The sequence below is a fragment of the Parasteatoda tepidariorum genome, chromosome 3, assembly GCF_982258835.1.
Source record: "Parasteatoda tepidariorum strain Cologne lab strain chromosome 3, Ptep-v5.0, whole genome shotgun sequence".
NCBI lineage: Eukaryota > Metazoa > Arthropoda > Arachnida > Araneae > Theridiidae > Parasteatoda > Parasteatoda tepidariorum.
The window spans coordinates 78,272,859-78,290,243 of NC_141757.1; the positions used below are offsets into that span (position 1 = coordinate 78,272,859).

The 17,385-nt window shown below is 27.4% G+C and overlaps 1 protein-coding gene across 2 annotated transcripts; it reads left to right on the plus strand.

Annotated features, from left to right (window-relative positions):
• The first annotated feature begins 2,665 nt into the window (after positions 1–2,665).
• On the plus strand, positions 2,666–17,322 carry LOC107438998 (speckle targeted PIP5K1A-regulated poly(A) polymerase). 2 transcript variants are annotated; one of them, XM_043038542.3, is made up of 8 exons: positions 2,666–3,132; positions 8,286–8,477; positions 8,788–8,997; positions 10,760–10,998; positions 13,032–13,252; positions 14,188–14,277; positions 14,667–14,797; positions 16,658–17,322. In XM_043038542.3, the coding sequence occupies exons 1-8, from the start codon at positions 2,992–2,994 to the stop codon at positions 17,306–17,308; spliced, it is 1,875 nt and encodes a 624-aa protein (XP_042894476.2). In that variant the 5' UTR covers positions 2,666–2,991; the 3' UTR covers positions 17,309–17,322. The 2 variants fall into 2 exon arrangements, with proteins under 2 accessions (XP_042894476.2, XP_087015763.1); XM_087159637.1 differs by lacking the exon at positions 16,658–17,322 and adding an exon at positions 14,921–15,037 and having other exon boundaries at positions 2,701–3,132.
• Positions 17,323–17,385: the final 63 nt, after the last annotated feature.

Sequence of the window (17,385 nt, forward strand, 5' to 3'; positions counted from 1 at the left end):
TCAGTATGCTTCGTAAATAGTCAGCTGTTCTGTATGAAATAATTTTGATCAGCAGAATATCTTTAATTTCATAACACTACTAATTCTAAGTTTTCTTTTTATGAACACTTGCCAATAATTTAAAAAGGAATTTTACTTTAACGGAAAACATAAATGAAAGTACTAAAACAATTGATCTGTATATTAATGGAAAATAATATGGTGGTAATGTTAAGAATAAAATTTCGAGAAATGTTAAAATTTAATTAAATAGTTGGTAAAATAATTCTGCGAAACACACGCAAACAGGTAATTAACAAATTTATTTTATAAGATGTTGAGAAAATTGTTTTCGAATTATTTTTAGTAAATTAACCTTACAAACCATTATTTTAATGAAGTTAAAAGGCTTTTTCTTAAAAATTAAAATAAAAAATATGCATTAATTTTAAATAAAATAACTATAATTTATAAAGAATTTTTTTTTTAATGAAAATAAATGTAGGGACTTTTTTAATTACTGAAAATAATTTTACTCCAGTGTGTGAAAATCAACTAATCCAGTAAAAAGCATCAGTTGATTAATAAAATTTTTGATGTTTTAGAGAATACAATTCAGTGTTCATTTATTGTTTTTTTTTAAATATATTTTTAACTGCTGAAATCTGATTCGAATTGGGCTGATTTTAAGTGCGTAATTTATCTTCTATTGAGTTGACCACAAAGTCACTAAATCCTACCATTCGGTTAGATAAAACAAAGTGCATAGATAGAAATAATGAAAAAATACTTTTTTTCATCCTGAAATATTTATTTATGGTAACAAATAATTTTTACAGTTGTGACACTGTATTGTATCCAACCTTCGATGGATTTTAAGTATTTTGTAATCTCAAACCGTAGAACTGGTTTTATCTGATAGCTCTATTTAACTGACAAAAAGATGTAGCACAGCAATAAAATTATATTAGTTTTGAGAGGTTAACAATTTACTTCAAAAAACTCTCATTCAGGGAACCATTAAACTAGAGTTACTTTCTTTTCAGATCATTGGAACTGTCCTACACTTGAACTTTTGTTCGTCCATTTCATATACGCGTAAAAAAAAAAAAAAAAAAAAAAAAAAAACAGAGGTGAGGAAGCACCTCTCCCTTTCTAAGAAAAAGGGCAGAGATTCTTGCTATTACTAGAATTTTCATCATTTTGCTTAGTAGTTGCTCTTTACTCTTGTAGAGATAGTGTGAAGTTTACCCAGTTAGTTTGAAAGTTAGTGCATCTTGTTTAATATATCAGTCTCTAGTATTTTACCAAGTAAAACAAAGCAGTAAGTTCTTCACATACTATATTAATTACAAGTAATTTTATTATTAGCTAAGTTATTTTCTGAGGTTGCAAATACAAAATTATATTTATTTTATTATTACATAAAGCAACTAATTAAAAATATTTTTTTAACAATAGATGTTTTTGTTTGAGTTTTGAAAGTAGGGAAAATATTCTTTTAATAAATATTTTTTCATAAAATAACTCTTTAATTGTTTAGGAAATTCATTGGTCAGTATAGTGCTAGTATAAAATATTTAAAATGATTTTGAAAGATTAATTGAAATATATTAGAAATTTTAATAAACAAAATAATCTGTTTAAAAAAAATTATATTAATTCTTTGTCTTTAAAGTTAAAATTTCTGAAACTAAAATTATCCCAGTGAATAATTATTCAGTCAAAATATTATTCTATGTAGAGAATTAGTTTCAAAATATTTCGATAAATACGAAAAATTTCTTTTCAAGCGAAGAAAACTTTAAACTGACTCAGATTGAAATAAATGAGTTATGTAAACACTACAAAAACTTATAATTAATTATTACGAATGAGAGATGAATAAATATTTCGTATATTAATAAAGGATATAACTTGTACTGATATAACTAATACCAGATACATTTAACTTTCTCGCAGGGTATCCCACAATTTCCACAAGCAACGCAGAAATAGCAAAATTTGCGCAAACAGCCATTTCTACAGGGATATGTTTTTCTGTCTATTTAAATGTGCGACCCACACTTTTACCGTTAATGGTTTATTTCGGTTTTTCTATGATTTTTGATTGCCCAATGATCTGATATGACTTAAAAGATGGCGGTTGCTAGCCATATTTCTACGAAATAAAGCATGTTTTTAGAAAAAAGGACTGAAACTGGCTAATCATTTTGCAAAGAAACGCGAATTTTGCGAGGTTAGGGCTTTAACCTCGCATAATTCGAGGTTCGAATCGAGTTTTGTTCCGATGTTCATCATACTACACGTAATTTCAATTTTTTTTGTAAGTATTTTGTCTATTTTTATAAGTATATATGTTTTGTCTTTGTATTTCGTAAAAGAAATTATAATTTAGCAATGATTAATTTTTAAAGTTATGCTTTTGTAAAATTATTTCCCAACGACTAATTTAACGATTAATGATCGAGAAACTTTTTTTTGTATATTTCAGCTTTAAAACATATTTAAATAAATTTGAAATGTGTAATTAAAAAGCCCAAAAATTTTCGACCTATTTTGACAAAAGAAAAAAAAAATATTGAGAATGTAAGTCTTATAACAGTATTTCTAAATTGCCGCTAGATGACAATTGTAAGCTGTAGAGGCCTATAAGTAGTTTAGATTAAAGCGTACAAACCTGTTCAAATGAAATAACATTTTGAGAAATCTCCAGTTGTTAGTCGTTATTGATGTTTTGATTTTAATATGTTAGCAGAGCTTATGCAACTTAGTTTAAGTTGAATTTACCAGCCTTTTCCGAAGAGTTTGAAAAATATCATGAAAATAATATGAAATAAGATGATAGAATCCATATGCAATGAGTAAATGATGTGTCATGTATGTTTAGGGCATGTGCTCTTGCGTGTCAAAAATGTTAAGTTTTACGGTATAACTTATTCATCCTAATCCTTACAATCATTGTGTGCACTTTCAATAAATATTTAGTTTAATTTAAATATTTTATTCATCATGATTCATACTATGAAGTATAAATCTGCATTAACTTCTTTTTGTAATTATGTTGGGCATGGCAGAATATTTGGAAGTTATGCTATTTTGTGTCAGAACAATCCCCATATTGAAAGAAAAATGCATCGACCATTTCTTCAGGTATTGTAAATTTTTAGGTATATTTTGTTCTACTGATTAAAGTTTCCGTATCGGTATCTTCGCTAAGCGCGTCCAGGCAGTGGCGTGTAGGAAATTAAATTAAAAAAGAGACCAACTTAAAAGTTGAGTTATAACTATTAGGCTTAAAAAATATCTACTTGGGGAGATTTCCGTATCGTGAACAGAGGCGGAATAATCGTCAAGTCTTGGCAACTTCCAGGCAGTGGCAGGCGAGAAACTAAAAAAATAAATTAATAAATAAAACTTCACGAAAGGAGACCAACTCGAAAGGTATAACTCACAGCCACCCCCAGGCAAACATGTACATGTTTTTTTTTTAAATATGCAAGTTTAAAATCTATTTGGCACCTTGTCCATAGTAGTTGGCGCAACAGATTATGATATGGAAATATCCCCCTCTACTTCTTTTTAAAAAAGAGGAATTTTTTGCAAGTTAAAAATTTTTTTGGCACCTTTACGCAAACAGATAGCGATAAGGAAATGTCACCTTAAAGTGTAAGTTACACATATTTCTTTGAACAATTAATATTTATACTTTTTGATGTGTATTTTTATCTTTCCTGTTGAGAAAATAACAGATCATTTTTATAGAAGCATAAAATTCTGTATTCATATCACAATTTTCATTCTGATATTCTGTAAGTAATTTGTTTTATTATGATAAAATATTCTTGTTTCATCTGTTGAATACTGAATAATTAAGTACAGTACAGAACCCGTTATCCGGAAATCAGAAAACCGGAAAACCAAAAAACCGGAACGAAATTCGATAAATTTTCCCGCCATTTTTTAAACAAATTTTTTTTTTCCTTATAAGATTTTAGGATTTTTCTTTCTTTTTTGAAAGATGTTAACCTTACCATCATTTTGGAAATAATCATTAGTGTATTACTTCATCGTTTTTTCTTCTTTTTAAGATTATTTCCCAAAATTTTTTTCTTTTAGTTGGGTTTAACAATAAAAAAACGGCTTTTTGTAGCGATTCAGAAAACCGGAAAAATCAGTTATCCGGAATAGGGATGGTCCCGATCGTTCCGGATAATCGGTTCCCTACTGTATTCGAATTTCTTAATCTATATTGTTCAGAAAGTTTTACCTAATGTTCATGAGCTTAGAAAACTTGAACTTGGTTCCTTTCTTGCGTTACAAATTCTTTAGCTAATGTTCAACAAAGGAAAATAGTTAAGAGTAGGAAATATTCCAGACAGATTTGCTCAAAATATAAATCCAGGGCTGATTGTGCTCCGGAAAAATCCGGATTACCGGAATTTTCGCTAACAGTGATCCGGAAGTTTCCGGAGATCGAAGGTCCAGATGTTTAAAAAAATCATTGATCACAGAAGTTTCCGAAAATCAAATTTTCAAAGGTGGAACTTAAAAACACAGTTTATTTTTTTGTTTGTAAAGGAGAGCCAGAGAGATACTTTATAAGCTTATATTCATGATTAATATTTATTTTTTATCAGTAAATAGTTGTTATAATCATAAACTCAAGAACAAAAGACATATTTATAAATTTTAATTACTTCTCCAGGTCATCATAGGTATGTGTAAAATTTTAAATATACAGTCGAATCCCATTTTTGCGAAATTCGAAATAGCGAAAATTTCAAAGTAACGAATATTTTCCGAATCCCCAAATGTATTTCCATGTGAACAATGTATAAAAAGTACCGATATTACGAAATCAATTATCCGATTTAGCGAAGGCAAAAATGAACACCAGGTCTTATTTTCTTTGATGAACAAGACACATTTCTTCAAAAATGTTCTCAGAAATGAAATGTTTTATCACCTTTAAAATACTAATAAGTTTCAAATGTGAAAAATCTGTCAAAAAAAGAAAAATCACTGGAAAGAGACCACCCTGAGTTGACCCTTGCATTGATTCATTCATGTTTTAAGAAGTCAAAATACACATGCTTTTAAAAGAGGGAATTCTATTCAATAGAAAGGGCTTGTCAAGAATGATAGATTAGTACTCTATCTACTTTTATCTCTATCTACTCTATCTACTTTTTTAAAAAATCGAACGAAGTTGGAACAACAAGTGCAATCAGCATTGATCGGATCACATAGAAAAAAGATACGACTTTCAAATTTTCAAGATGTAGATGCAGCTGTTTTTACATGGTTCCAGGATATTCGCTCCCGAAACATTCCAATTTCCGGGCCCCTCATTCGTGAAAAGGCTTTGGAATTTGCAAGAACTTTTGGAAACGAAAATTTTCAAGCAAGAGTTGGTTGGTTGAATCGATTCAAGGAACGTTATGGTATTGTTGCAAAGCAAATTTGTGGTGAAGCTAACTCTGTTGATTTAAAAGCTGTGAATGACTTAAAATCAGAAAAAATATCGGATGCAATTAGGTCTTATGATCCTTCTGATGTTTTCAACGCAGACGAAGCGGGAATTTTTTTCCAGTTGTTACCAAACAAAACCCTGGCGTTTAAAAAGGATAAATGCATTGGAGGCAAAAATTCAAAACTGCGTTTAACTGCTTTGTTTTGCTGCAATATGTCAGGCACTGAAAAGAGAAAAGTTATGGTTATCGGCAAATCTGCCAAACCTAGGTGCCCAAAAAATGTAAATTCACTACCTTGTGATTATAGATCTAGCTGCAAAGCGTGGATGACGACTGGAATATTTAATGAGTGGTTGGTTAAGTTTGATGAAGATATGAAACGCAAGAAAAGAAAAATTCTGCTTCTTATTGATAATTGTTCACCCCACAATGAGCCACCAAAATTGGAATGTATTCACATCGAATACTTTCCTCCTAATTGTACGTCAATTTTACAACCTCTTGACCAGTGTATAATTAAAGTGGTAAAGGGAAAGTATCGAACACAACTTCTGAGGCGTATGCTTGTGCAAATCGGAATTAAAGAAGCAATTACGAAACCAGATGTAAAGCAAGCAATGGATATGATTGCTGGAGCATGGAAAGACATTAGCCAAAAAGTCATCTGTAATGGATGGAAGAAAGCAAATTTAATTTCGGCAATTGACAATGAAACAGTCGATGAAATTAATGATGTAATCATCGATTTGCAGCCTTTATGGGAACATGTGACAAAAGAAACATCAGTGCCAAACGAAGTCAGTCTTGACGATTTTCTGACTGCAGATGATGATGCTAGAACATGCGAAGCATTGACAGACTATGATATTGTGCGTATGATTCAAGAAAACAAACAAAAATCACTTTCGGACAGCAGCGTTGATGAAGGATGTCCAGAATAAAACAATGTACCTACAGCTTCACAACCCCTAGCCAATTTGGAAGCTGTAAAGAGATATTTATCGGCACAAAAAAAACTTTTCAGATACTTTGTTTGAACATGTGCATAATTTGGAAATTTTTTTAATTTCTACTGGTTCTAAATCATTTGTTCAGAAAAAAATTACTGATTACGTATCTGCCTAATTAGTAAGTGTTAATAAATTCATTGTTTACATTAGTTTTGGGCGCTCTTTTAATATTACATAGATATTTTCCCAAATCTAGATTAAAAATATAATATCAAAACTGTAAATTGTTTTTTCATACGAATAGTAATCCCAATGTAACGAAATAATATTTGTTAATGTTGAAAATTCGTAATATCGGTATAACGAATTTTCATTATTGCGTAGAAATAGCTCCGGTCCCACGGAATTCGCTAAAACGGGATCCGACTGTATTTTAAGGAAAAGGAAAAAAAACCCTGTTTAAATTTTAAACTGTCTTTTTTTTGTTTTTTTTTTGAACTCAATAAATTTTCTGGAATTTTCACTTGGGCTCACAATCACCCCCTGTAAATATCAATGGTAATTAGAAAATTGAAGATGAAATATAATTTGTTGAAATTAAGTCAAGCGTAGACAACTTCCGTGACAGTAACCGTCTTTGTCTTAGCATACTCAGTGAAAATTACAGCATCCCAAATAATGTTTTCAAGGAAAACTGAGAACCCTGTGGCAGAATTTTTTCGAGCTATCTGCGACAAAACTCTCTATCACTATTATCTTTCTGCAAGATACTTTCAATAATAACAAACATATATGTTACAAATTTAAAGTAATAGAAGCGCTGTAAAACTATATAATTTTTTTTAATAAAACATGTAATAATTTTTTATTCTAATATTATGTGTGATATTCTTGCATTTTGTGGGGGGGGGACACAAATTATTTCTTTCTCCGCATTTTGTAAATAATTACCACAGTAAAATATAAAATTAAAAATCATGAAATCCGTAGTAGTAATTGCCGAAAAAAAGATAGACAGCAAAATTGCGCGAATCGGGTTCCTCAAATGCGTGTTTCGTTTTGAGATTACGTTGTTGTAATAAATAATATCGCATAAAAATATTGGATTTAAAATATATGGAGAAATCAATAGCAATAACTGCCATAAAATCTATAGAATTATTGCCTTAAAAAGTAAATACTCAAATGAACGATTCGAATTTTCCATATTGTTTGAAATATATCGGGATATTTAAAATCCACATGAAAATCAATATCAATAAATGCCGAAAATACAATCGAAACATGACATCGATTTACGATACTATCGTCGTAAATTTAGAGCGTGAAAAAGTGATTATCTAAATGCATGATTCTAATATTATGTGTAAATTTCTATAAAAAAGAAAAATGACTAATTTTTTTTTTTTTAAACTTTTCAAAATAAAAATAATTTTTCTGCAAGAGCCCTGTAATGTTCTGCGACAATGTCGCCGTGTCGCAGCTATTATACTATACTGAGAATACCATATTTTTTTTTTCATAGATGAGACCCGATATACTTTTTACCTTGTTACTTAAATCCACCTTCTTAATTGAGGACTGAAATAAATAGAACAAGAATAATTTTCTAACTTAATTTGTTTTGCGAAATAAAGTTTTAAATAGTACGCAGTGAAAGTTTCTAAACATCGTAGTATTGTTTAAATTTTTTTTAAAATTCTAATTTTTTTTTTTTTCTACTGTGGAAATCAGTTTTTCTCAATTTTATTTAATGAAAAGGTAGGATTTAACAAAGAAAAGAGTGAATTTAATATGACATTAAAATATAAGTTTATATATTTCCCTGTATTTCTACATCATCTGTTCAATTCTTTTAAAATATAAATTGAAATTCTAGATTTCATCAAATATTTCAACATCTCCAGTCGTCTTAAAAGTTCATACGATTAAAGGCTGGAAAACCATTGCAGCAACAGGTGTAAAATTAAAGGCGAGAGCTAATTCAGATGATTTCTCATCAGCTTGTGAAGAAGGAAGCAATGCAATTTTACATTCAGATTTAATTGCAGAATTACAGAATTGTAATTCAGTAAGTATTAATTGTACATTACATTTATTTTAGCTTGAAAAAGAAGACTAAGTCAGTAAATTAAGAATTATAGTTTGTTGAAAAAGTCGCACTCTATATTTTGTGTAATTTTTAGTGTTTCTGTTAACCAGAAACACCAAAAATATTACATAAAATATCCATAACCTAAAATTAATGTCCATAAAGTTTTAACATTTCTATAATGCAAAAAAACTAAAATTCTTTTATATTTGTAACACGCTCTTGAAAGGAGCACACTTATATTGACTTCATTTCAAACTGTGTTAAAGCAACATTAATTTAATTTTAGGTTTCATCCCAGATAGCAAAATTTTGCTCTTTAATGAGTTTATCAGATGAAGATAGAGACAACAGAACATTGTTTTGCAAATCACTTGAGGACATGTTTAAAATATATTTTACTAATTTTAAACTTCACCAGTTTGGATCAAGTGTTAATGGCCTTGGCTTCAAAGGTTGTGATGTAGATGTATGCCTTCAAACTCTATTTCATGATGAGGTAAAATAAATTTTCTAAAAAATTATATCTGAATTGTTTTATACAGTTGATGCTTGATGTAACGACAAATGAAGAACAGACATTAAAACTTGAAGTCATAATATCATGAGAGCACGAAAATACCATTTATTTTTAACTCCCACTTAATATTACTAATTTGGACTATGCAATACAAAAGTTTATTATGGATTAGGCACATAACAGAATGATTATTAATAACGTAAAATATTATTTTAATGTTAATACACGTAAAAGTATCACTTAAAATGACACATTAAAATTTTTTAAAAATTTTAAATAATAATTTGTTCCAAGCAGTTATCTTAAATAAATAACAGATGTTCAGATGAATACAAAGTTAACATATATGAACTTAAAAATAAACGGCTTAAAGTGTCTAATATTTTATAAAAAAAAAGAAATTGAATTTTCAAACAAGGAAAGTATGATTAAGAAATTATTTCTTTCCTTTGAAAAGAAATTTACAAAGATAGTTAATGCATGAACCCTTTTAACTTAATTAATGCATACCAGACTTTATGAAATTTTCCAATTGATTGCATAATTTAGAAAAATTAAGTAGTAGTGACAAATATTTCATGATCTCCAATTGGAAGTCCAATTGGAATCTCCAATTGGCTATTGGAAGTTTTAATGGTTTGAATTTCATTTAAATTTTAGAAATTAAATTGCTCACTTTTAACAAGTAGATTTATTTTCTTTAATTTATAAGTATATATTGGTAGATAGATAAGAATTAGTAAAAACTATTTACTTTTTCAATCTTTCTCTACCAATTTTTTCCTTTTGTCGCTGTCTTGAAGGTTTACTACCTTGAAAAAATATTAATTTTTTTAGAAAAATAACATGAATTCATTTAATATATAGCTTTTAGAAGAAATTACAAAACTATTTATTAGTAATAAAAGTGTTTACCGGACATTTATAGAAACATTATTAGATGTGTGTTATATCATACAAGAAGAGGTATTTAAAAATAGACAGATTTATAAATAGACAGTCTTTTTTTAATATCTAACTTGTTTGATTCTTGGGGCTTATTCTATATATTTATACTATATATTATCCTATTTTTTTGTATCATAAAAATGAAATTTATTTTGGTAAACTATAAAAAAGATTTTGTATGGTTATAATTAATTAATGTAATCTTAAAGTAGACATCTTCCAAATGAGAAACTTATTTCATATTCTAAAATTATTTTCGCTCAGATTAATCTATTCACCCTTTACTTTTATATCTGCCACATATTTTTTTTAAAATGATGTGTAGATTTTGTGTCTCTTACTTCGTTAATAAATATTACAAGTTATAAAATACTCTAAAATATATTTTATATTAATTTTTTAAAATATAACTGAACTATAATATTTTAGTTTAGTTTTATTTTTAAGGATATATTTCATACCAAGTTACATTTCATACCAAATACATTTCATACCAAATTTTACAGTTATTCAGTATTTTAAAATTTATCAATTTGATATTAATTCATTAAAATTTATCTGTTTCAGTTGTCACTTACGATATCTCTTTAAAATGTTATAAATCATGTATTTTATTTTAAGATAAATTTATATTTTATAGTATTATATTATTATGTATCTGCTAAAAAAAGAATCTTAATGTTAAAATTTTCAATTGTTGAGGACAGAATATATATTATTGTACATATATAATAATTCTTTAACAAAATCAAGCTTCTTTCATTCAATTTCTTTATGATTTTATTTCTTATAGAATTATGTTACTCTAAAAGATGTACCTACTCTTGATTCTGTGCTGGATGGATCAGTATCTCAAGAAACTTTAAGTCGCTTAACTCCTTTGTATATGTTACGTTTTGTAAGGCGAATACTTCGAAGGCACGGCACAGCAGATATAAAAGAGCCCATATTGTTTATAAAGGCTCGTTGCCCTATTCTACGATTTTATAATGCAAAATACGATGTATTTTGTGATTTTTCGTGTGAATCTGAGTAAGTTTTGATTGAATTTTTATGTATGTTGTTACTCATTCAAAGTGATTATGAAATAACTTTGCCGATATATGACCTTCCTGGTCAGCATACCATTTGAGAAAACATAAAATTATACATAATGGTATCATTCATAAGGTAAAGATTATTCAGCTCTAATAGTTACGATTTCATTGACATAACTTTGAAATTTTAAAATATCAATGCCTACTTTATATGGAAAAACAATCAACTCTTTACTGTGAAAAATTTTCAATAAAATTCACCATGAAATATCGTATTGTTAGACAGAGGTGAAGAGAGCAATGTACAGCATACAAATAACTATGCTTTCTTTCCATTATTAATAGAAAATGTTCAGTAGAGCTTAGTTGCTGATATTTCAAAAATTTATAAAGGCACTTTTCTTCCTTTTCGTCTAGCGCTACCATTTTTTATACTGAAACTAATGTTTCAACTCCACATTAAGATTTTTAATTTAAAGGATCATATTTTGATAAGAAGCTGTGTTGTCATTCCAAAATTTTGATATTCTCTCTCTGTAATTATAATTGTTAGAGCTGGGTATTATTAAAGAGTAATTCCACACTTTATGAACCAATGGTCAAAATGTCGCGTCTTTGTATTAAATTTATTTAGGCTCATAGGAAGAACTAATAGAATAAATAAAAAATACTATGTGTCAGATTTTTTTAAACTGTTTGTTTCTGAGTTAAGCACTTTCAAAATTTAGAAAGTTTACAAATTTTTAGCAGTTTTTAAATTTCTAAGTGACTAATGAATTGAGAACTTATTGATCTAGAGAGCTAGTTTTATGTCCTTTTAAACAGTTTTTAATGCATTTTATAAAATTTATAATGTAGCTAAATTATTTCAAAAATTATTTTTTTTTTAAAAATTACCATCAAATTTTTAAACAATTTAAATTTTAATCAAATTTTTGAATTTTTCTGGGAAAATAATATTTTAAACTTTATATTAGCAATGTGTGTGCCATATTTGAAAATGGTACTCTGATGGGGTCATAAAAAAATTTTTTTTTTGCTAAGTCATGTTGTAAAAGGATGAATGACAATTGACAAAAGTCATGTTGTAGTTCTCTCAAAGGTTATATTTTCTAGACAGTCAGATGTTGGTAAAATTAATTTATAATGACCAAAATCTTTAATCTATAGCTTTTGATGTGCTAGTTTTATTGTTTATTTGATTTTAACTGCAACAATATGTTCTAATCGAGCAACCCTTTATGTTATACCAATTTCCCTTTCGCAATATTTTAAACTAGAATAATCTTTAATAGGCTAATCTTTTCTTCCTTTTTTTTTTACCAATTTCTAATTTTTTTAAAACAAGAGCTTTTTTTTTAAAGCGTATAATTTCCTTTATTATATTTATATAGCATTTATGATTACAGTTCTTACTGTAATAATAAAACTTATTAAATGATTTCCTTAAGCTTGATTGGATTCAGAATTACAATTATAAACTGATAAGTTGAAAAGTATTTTATGTAAACATGACTTAAATCTTTTTTTAATTTTAATTTTTGAACAAAGATTCTTATTTTTTTAAATTCATAATATTTTTTTTCTAATTAATTATATTCAAATTTAAACATTAACTTAAAAAAATAGCTATGGTTTTTGCACAAATATTTCATAAATTAATTTGTGTTGCTTAATGATTTTGTGCTGTATATCAAAATAAACTGTTACGAATTAGTACTACACAAAAATATACAGATTATGTTTTATTTTGTAGAGAAAATTAAAGTTTACATTTAAATGAATTTATTTGTATTTTTTATTTTAGAAACATTGTTAATTTTTTATTTTGGATAAATTGTGATATATTGAAAACAAAATGCTGTCTCTATATTTCATATTGTTGAAATAAATATGAGATATGCATATTAATATGCCAACTCAAATTGACTAAACTACTTAAGTGTTCTTAAATGTTGTCTATAATTTTAATTTCATCACTTATATGTTATGTTTGTTGTTCTAAAAAGCATATATATAAATTTTCAGAAATTCTCTTCGTAACACACGAGTATTGCGCTTGATATGTCAGCTGGATGAAAGATTTGTGGTTTTGGCAAAGCTGGTTCGATATTGGGGGAAATATGGTGGTTTTGTTGGTGATATTGATAGATTCAATAGTTATGCATTTTCTCTTTTTGTTATCTACTTTCTCCAGAATGTGAACCCTCCAGTATTGCCACCCTTACAAGAAATCATTGATAAATCAAGTAAATTTTTAGTGTTATTGAAATTCTTTCTTGTTGACTTTTAACTTCCAGGATAATTTGTCAAATTTAATATCATTTTTACTTTAGGTTGTCAAGCTTACAAAAGTTATTTATTTTTGGTTTTTCTGATTTGTAGTTTTGTTTCTTAATAAAGTTATATTGTTTAAAAAAATAGCTATCAGCTAAGACAAACAAGTTTTTTTATTTGAGGTTGAAACGAACTTAAACTGTTTAAGCATTTTTACTGTAGGTTTGTCAAGCTTACAAAAGTGATTTATTTTTGGTTTTTCTGATTTGTAGTTTTGTTTCTTTATTCAATTGTCACATCAATTTTGGTGTTTCATTGCTTGATAGAGGTTGTAACAAAACAGATTTGAATTCACTGAAATTATGAAACTTTTGTTGTCATTTAATAAAACTTAATATGGTTTGCACAAAGCATATTGATTGCCATATCCACAGATAATTCTATCATTGAAATCATAGACATTAGCGATTCTTTTTTCTATTAGAATTTTGTTAAGTGAATTGTGTAAGAAATTAATGCACAAGAAATAACTCCTTAAAAAATGCAATACTCTTGCCACAATTAAGAAGACTATACTACAGCAAATATGTTTTCTTTTAATGCACTTTCTACAAAGCAATGGTACTTATGTAAAAAATTATTTAGGTAAGAGAAAAATACCAATCACCAGGGTAAAAATCAAGTATTTAAATAATGAGGATATAGCAATTATTTTTTAAGTTTGTGCTAGTAAATAACCATATAGGATAAAAAAATGGAAAATTCAATGAAAGTGCGAATAAGCACAATTAGCTTGATTAAAACATAATTGTTTATTCTATTGTTTTTAAAGTGCTATTAACATAATTTACTTTTTTTCTTCTTTGAAATATATATTGGGATTTGTAATACTGAATTTTTGTTTTAGATTATTTGAAAACAGCTTCTGTGGCAGATGTTTCAGTGATGATTGAAGATTTGAAAAATTTTAAGCCCTCAGAAAATACAACACCAGCTGGTACGTCATTCAGAACTATTTCTTTAATAAACTAATATGATTAATCTTAATGAAAATATTTGATGGTAAATTTAATTCATTTATTTTTCTATTGCATTGAAATATGCTTATTATTAATATATAGTTATGGTTGTTTCCCCCAATTCTTCAGAAGTTTTTTCCCCCAGTAATTATAGTGAAATGTGGTTCTTTCCAATTATTACTTCTTTTGCATTACATTTGTCTCTCTTTATCCATATTTATATTTCATAAAATTGTTTGATTAAATGTATAGTTTTATTCCGCAGGGGTGGGGCATACTTGTTTTGTAAAACTTTGTTATTGTTTATCTATTACTTTGTTGTAGTGATGTGTATTTTTATGTGTTTACTAATATTAATTTATTTCAGAAAAACTACTGAGGGATTTTTTCTTTTTTTACCTGAATTTTGACTTTGAGAGAGTATTACTTCCATATTCTGGTTACAGTGTTCATAAAAGTGAATTTTCACCTGTCAACAATTCTGGAGATAATTTTATGGTAAGTTTATACCTATATATCAATGCATGCAATTCAATTTATACTTATATATCAATACAACATAGACAACTCAAAAAAGATAATTGTTCTTTACGTAAAAGATAAATGTTTTTTATGTTGTAGTATTCATTTAACAAAACTTACCAGATGTCCAGAAAATGATCAACAATTTGAAAAATCAATTAATGTAAAATGGAAGGAGATAGAAAGATATTGTTTGCTATGATCTGCACAGGAAAGTGGAAATTTTTTATTGCTTTGTTTCAATATTAATTACAAAGTTTGTCAACAGATGTCATAGCTGACTTAAAATATTAATACGATACATATATACACAAAATATTAATTTGTGTGGGTCCGCAGACTGTGTCATGTTGTTTCTGTAAATTGTAGTTACATTGAAAACATTGTTTTTTGCAGTCAGCAGTGCCATCTGTTAAATAACTTTGTAAATAATTTCTTAACTTCATGAGTTTAAATTTTCTAGTTTCCGAAATGCAACAAACCATACATTTCTGTCATCTGTTTTTCTGTAATTTATTTTTCAATTTGTTGGTTATTTTTTAGACGTTTCAGATTTTAAAAATTCTGTTAAAGTGATTGAAATTTATGACGTTTCTCAATTGTTTTGTATTTTTAGCATCCACTTTCATAATGTCCAAAATATTTCTATTTTATGACATTTAAATTTTTGGCAATTAGCACTTTGTAAATATGGTAAAAACCTATGCATATTTTATGAGGATTCTAGAAAATACTGCTCGGTCTAAATTTTTTTCCCAAATCTACTGAATATATTTTTTTTATCCATTTTCTAATTAGATTCTTCCAATAAATAATAAAAAGTGTGTTTTTAAATGTTATTAACCTTTATTTCTGTTATTTGACTAACATAGTACTTTCATATTGATTTAATTAAAAAATATTTTTAGCCTTTAACAAATTTATAAATAAAATTTCTTTGAATAAATAAATGTAATGAAATGAGCATCTAATTAGAATAATATGTTGGCTTTTTAATGTTTCTAAAAGAAATTTATGCCTTATTTCAAAATATTGAACGTTTAAAAAAATTGGCTTCTTAAAATAGTTGCTTTTTTCAATTAAAAACCTTTAAGTTCAGTTTATATAACTATTACTTCTTCCTCCATTGTAAGATTATAAATATATAGGTTGATTATACAATATTATAACTATATATATACTTCGATAATTAAATAAATCCTATAAAATCATAGATGCTTATTTTAATGTATAAGAAACTATAACTTTAAATTAAATATTGATTAGAAAGTATTATTACTGAAGATCAGTGTCAGATCCAAGAGTATGGAAAATTATGTCTATGAGTTAACACGTTTATCTTTTGAAAATAGCATTGCAAAAAATTTTACTTTTTACATGCTACTTATATCAGAGGTTACAGACATTTTTTTTCATTATTGCAAACATTTTGGCAGCGGTTTTTAAAATATATGTATTGAATTTTTCGTTTTAAACTCACTGGTGGTTTTGACATTTTTATTTTTACTGCTTCCAAATGTTCACACTATACAACTGTGGCAAGCAGATTCTTCCACCATAATCAGTAAACTGTGGTATGAAGGATCATTTTTCCACTATCTAAATCTAGATAGTCACCTATCTAATTCTAGATGAGTGTGTGTTTCTATGTGCAGGACTTTTTGTAGGTAGAAAATGGAGTGAGGGTTTAACCATTTGGAAGGATAAAAAAAATGTTTCGACTTTCTTGCGTGCATAACTGCCAGTAGGTTAAATAGTGTACAGTAACAAATTTGTCACAACTTATTTGTTTTGTAAGTAATGATTTGCTAACTATCTTTTTTATTTACATTATAGTTTGGTACTGTTAGTATCCAAGATCCATTCCGTCACTCGTACAATGCCACTACATCAGCAAATTTTAAATATTGTGTCAAATTTATGAGTAGTTTAGTACAAGTGTGTGATATTTATCAAGACAGTGAAAACTGGTTACCAGAAACAGAAATGTGGGGCTTATGTTCTCTACTTAAGCCTCCTACAAATGAGATTAAACTCTCAAAAGAATTGCAAGAAAAGCATACTCATCAGATAAGACTGAAAGTGATACCAGGTGCAGCTATAAAATTAAGGAGTATTTTTGAGCATGGATTATTATTTCAATGTAAAGAATTCAGTGTAGACAGCAATTCAAGTAAGATACTTAAACTACAGTGTAGAGTTTATAGAAATACTTGGCAAGGACGTGATGTGGTTTTCCATAAATATCAAAATTCTGAGAGTGAACTTTTGGAAATTGAACATATGGTGTCTAAAGAAATAATTAAAAATAAGACAGAGTCTAGGAGAGAAATTTTAGCTGAATTTATGTTTGAATGCCAAGAAGTTGAAGCACATAATGGGAGAGACTTGATTTTAAATTTTAATTTTACTGGGAAAAAGTTTCCCTATGTCTTAATTATATTTTTAAAGGAATATGTACCTCATATTTATAATAAAATGGGATAAAGTTATATGTCTTATGATTTGATTTTTTATTCGTGTTAAAATGTAATCTATCTCTTTGAAAAAGGATTGTGGAACTA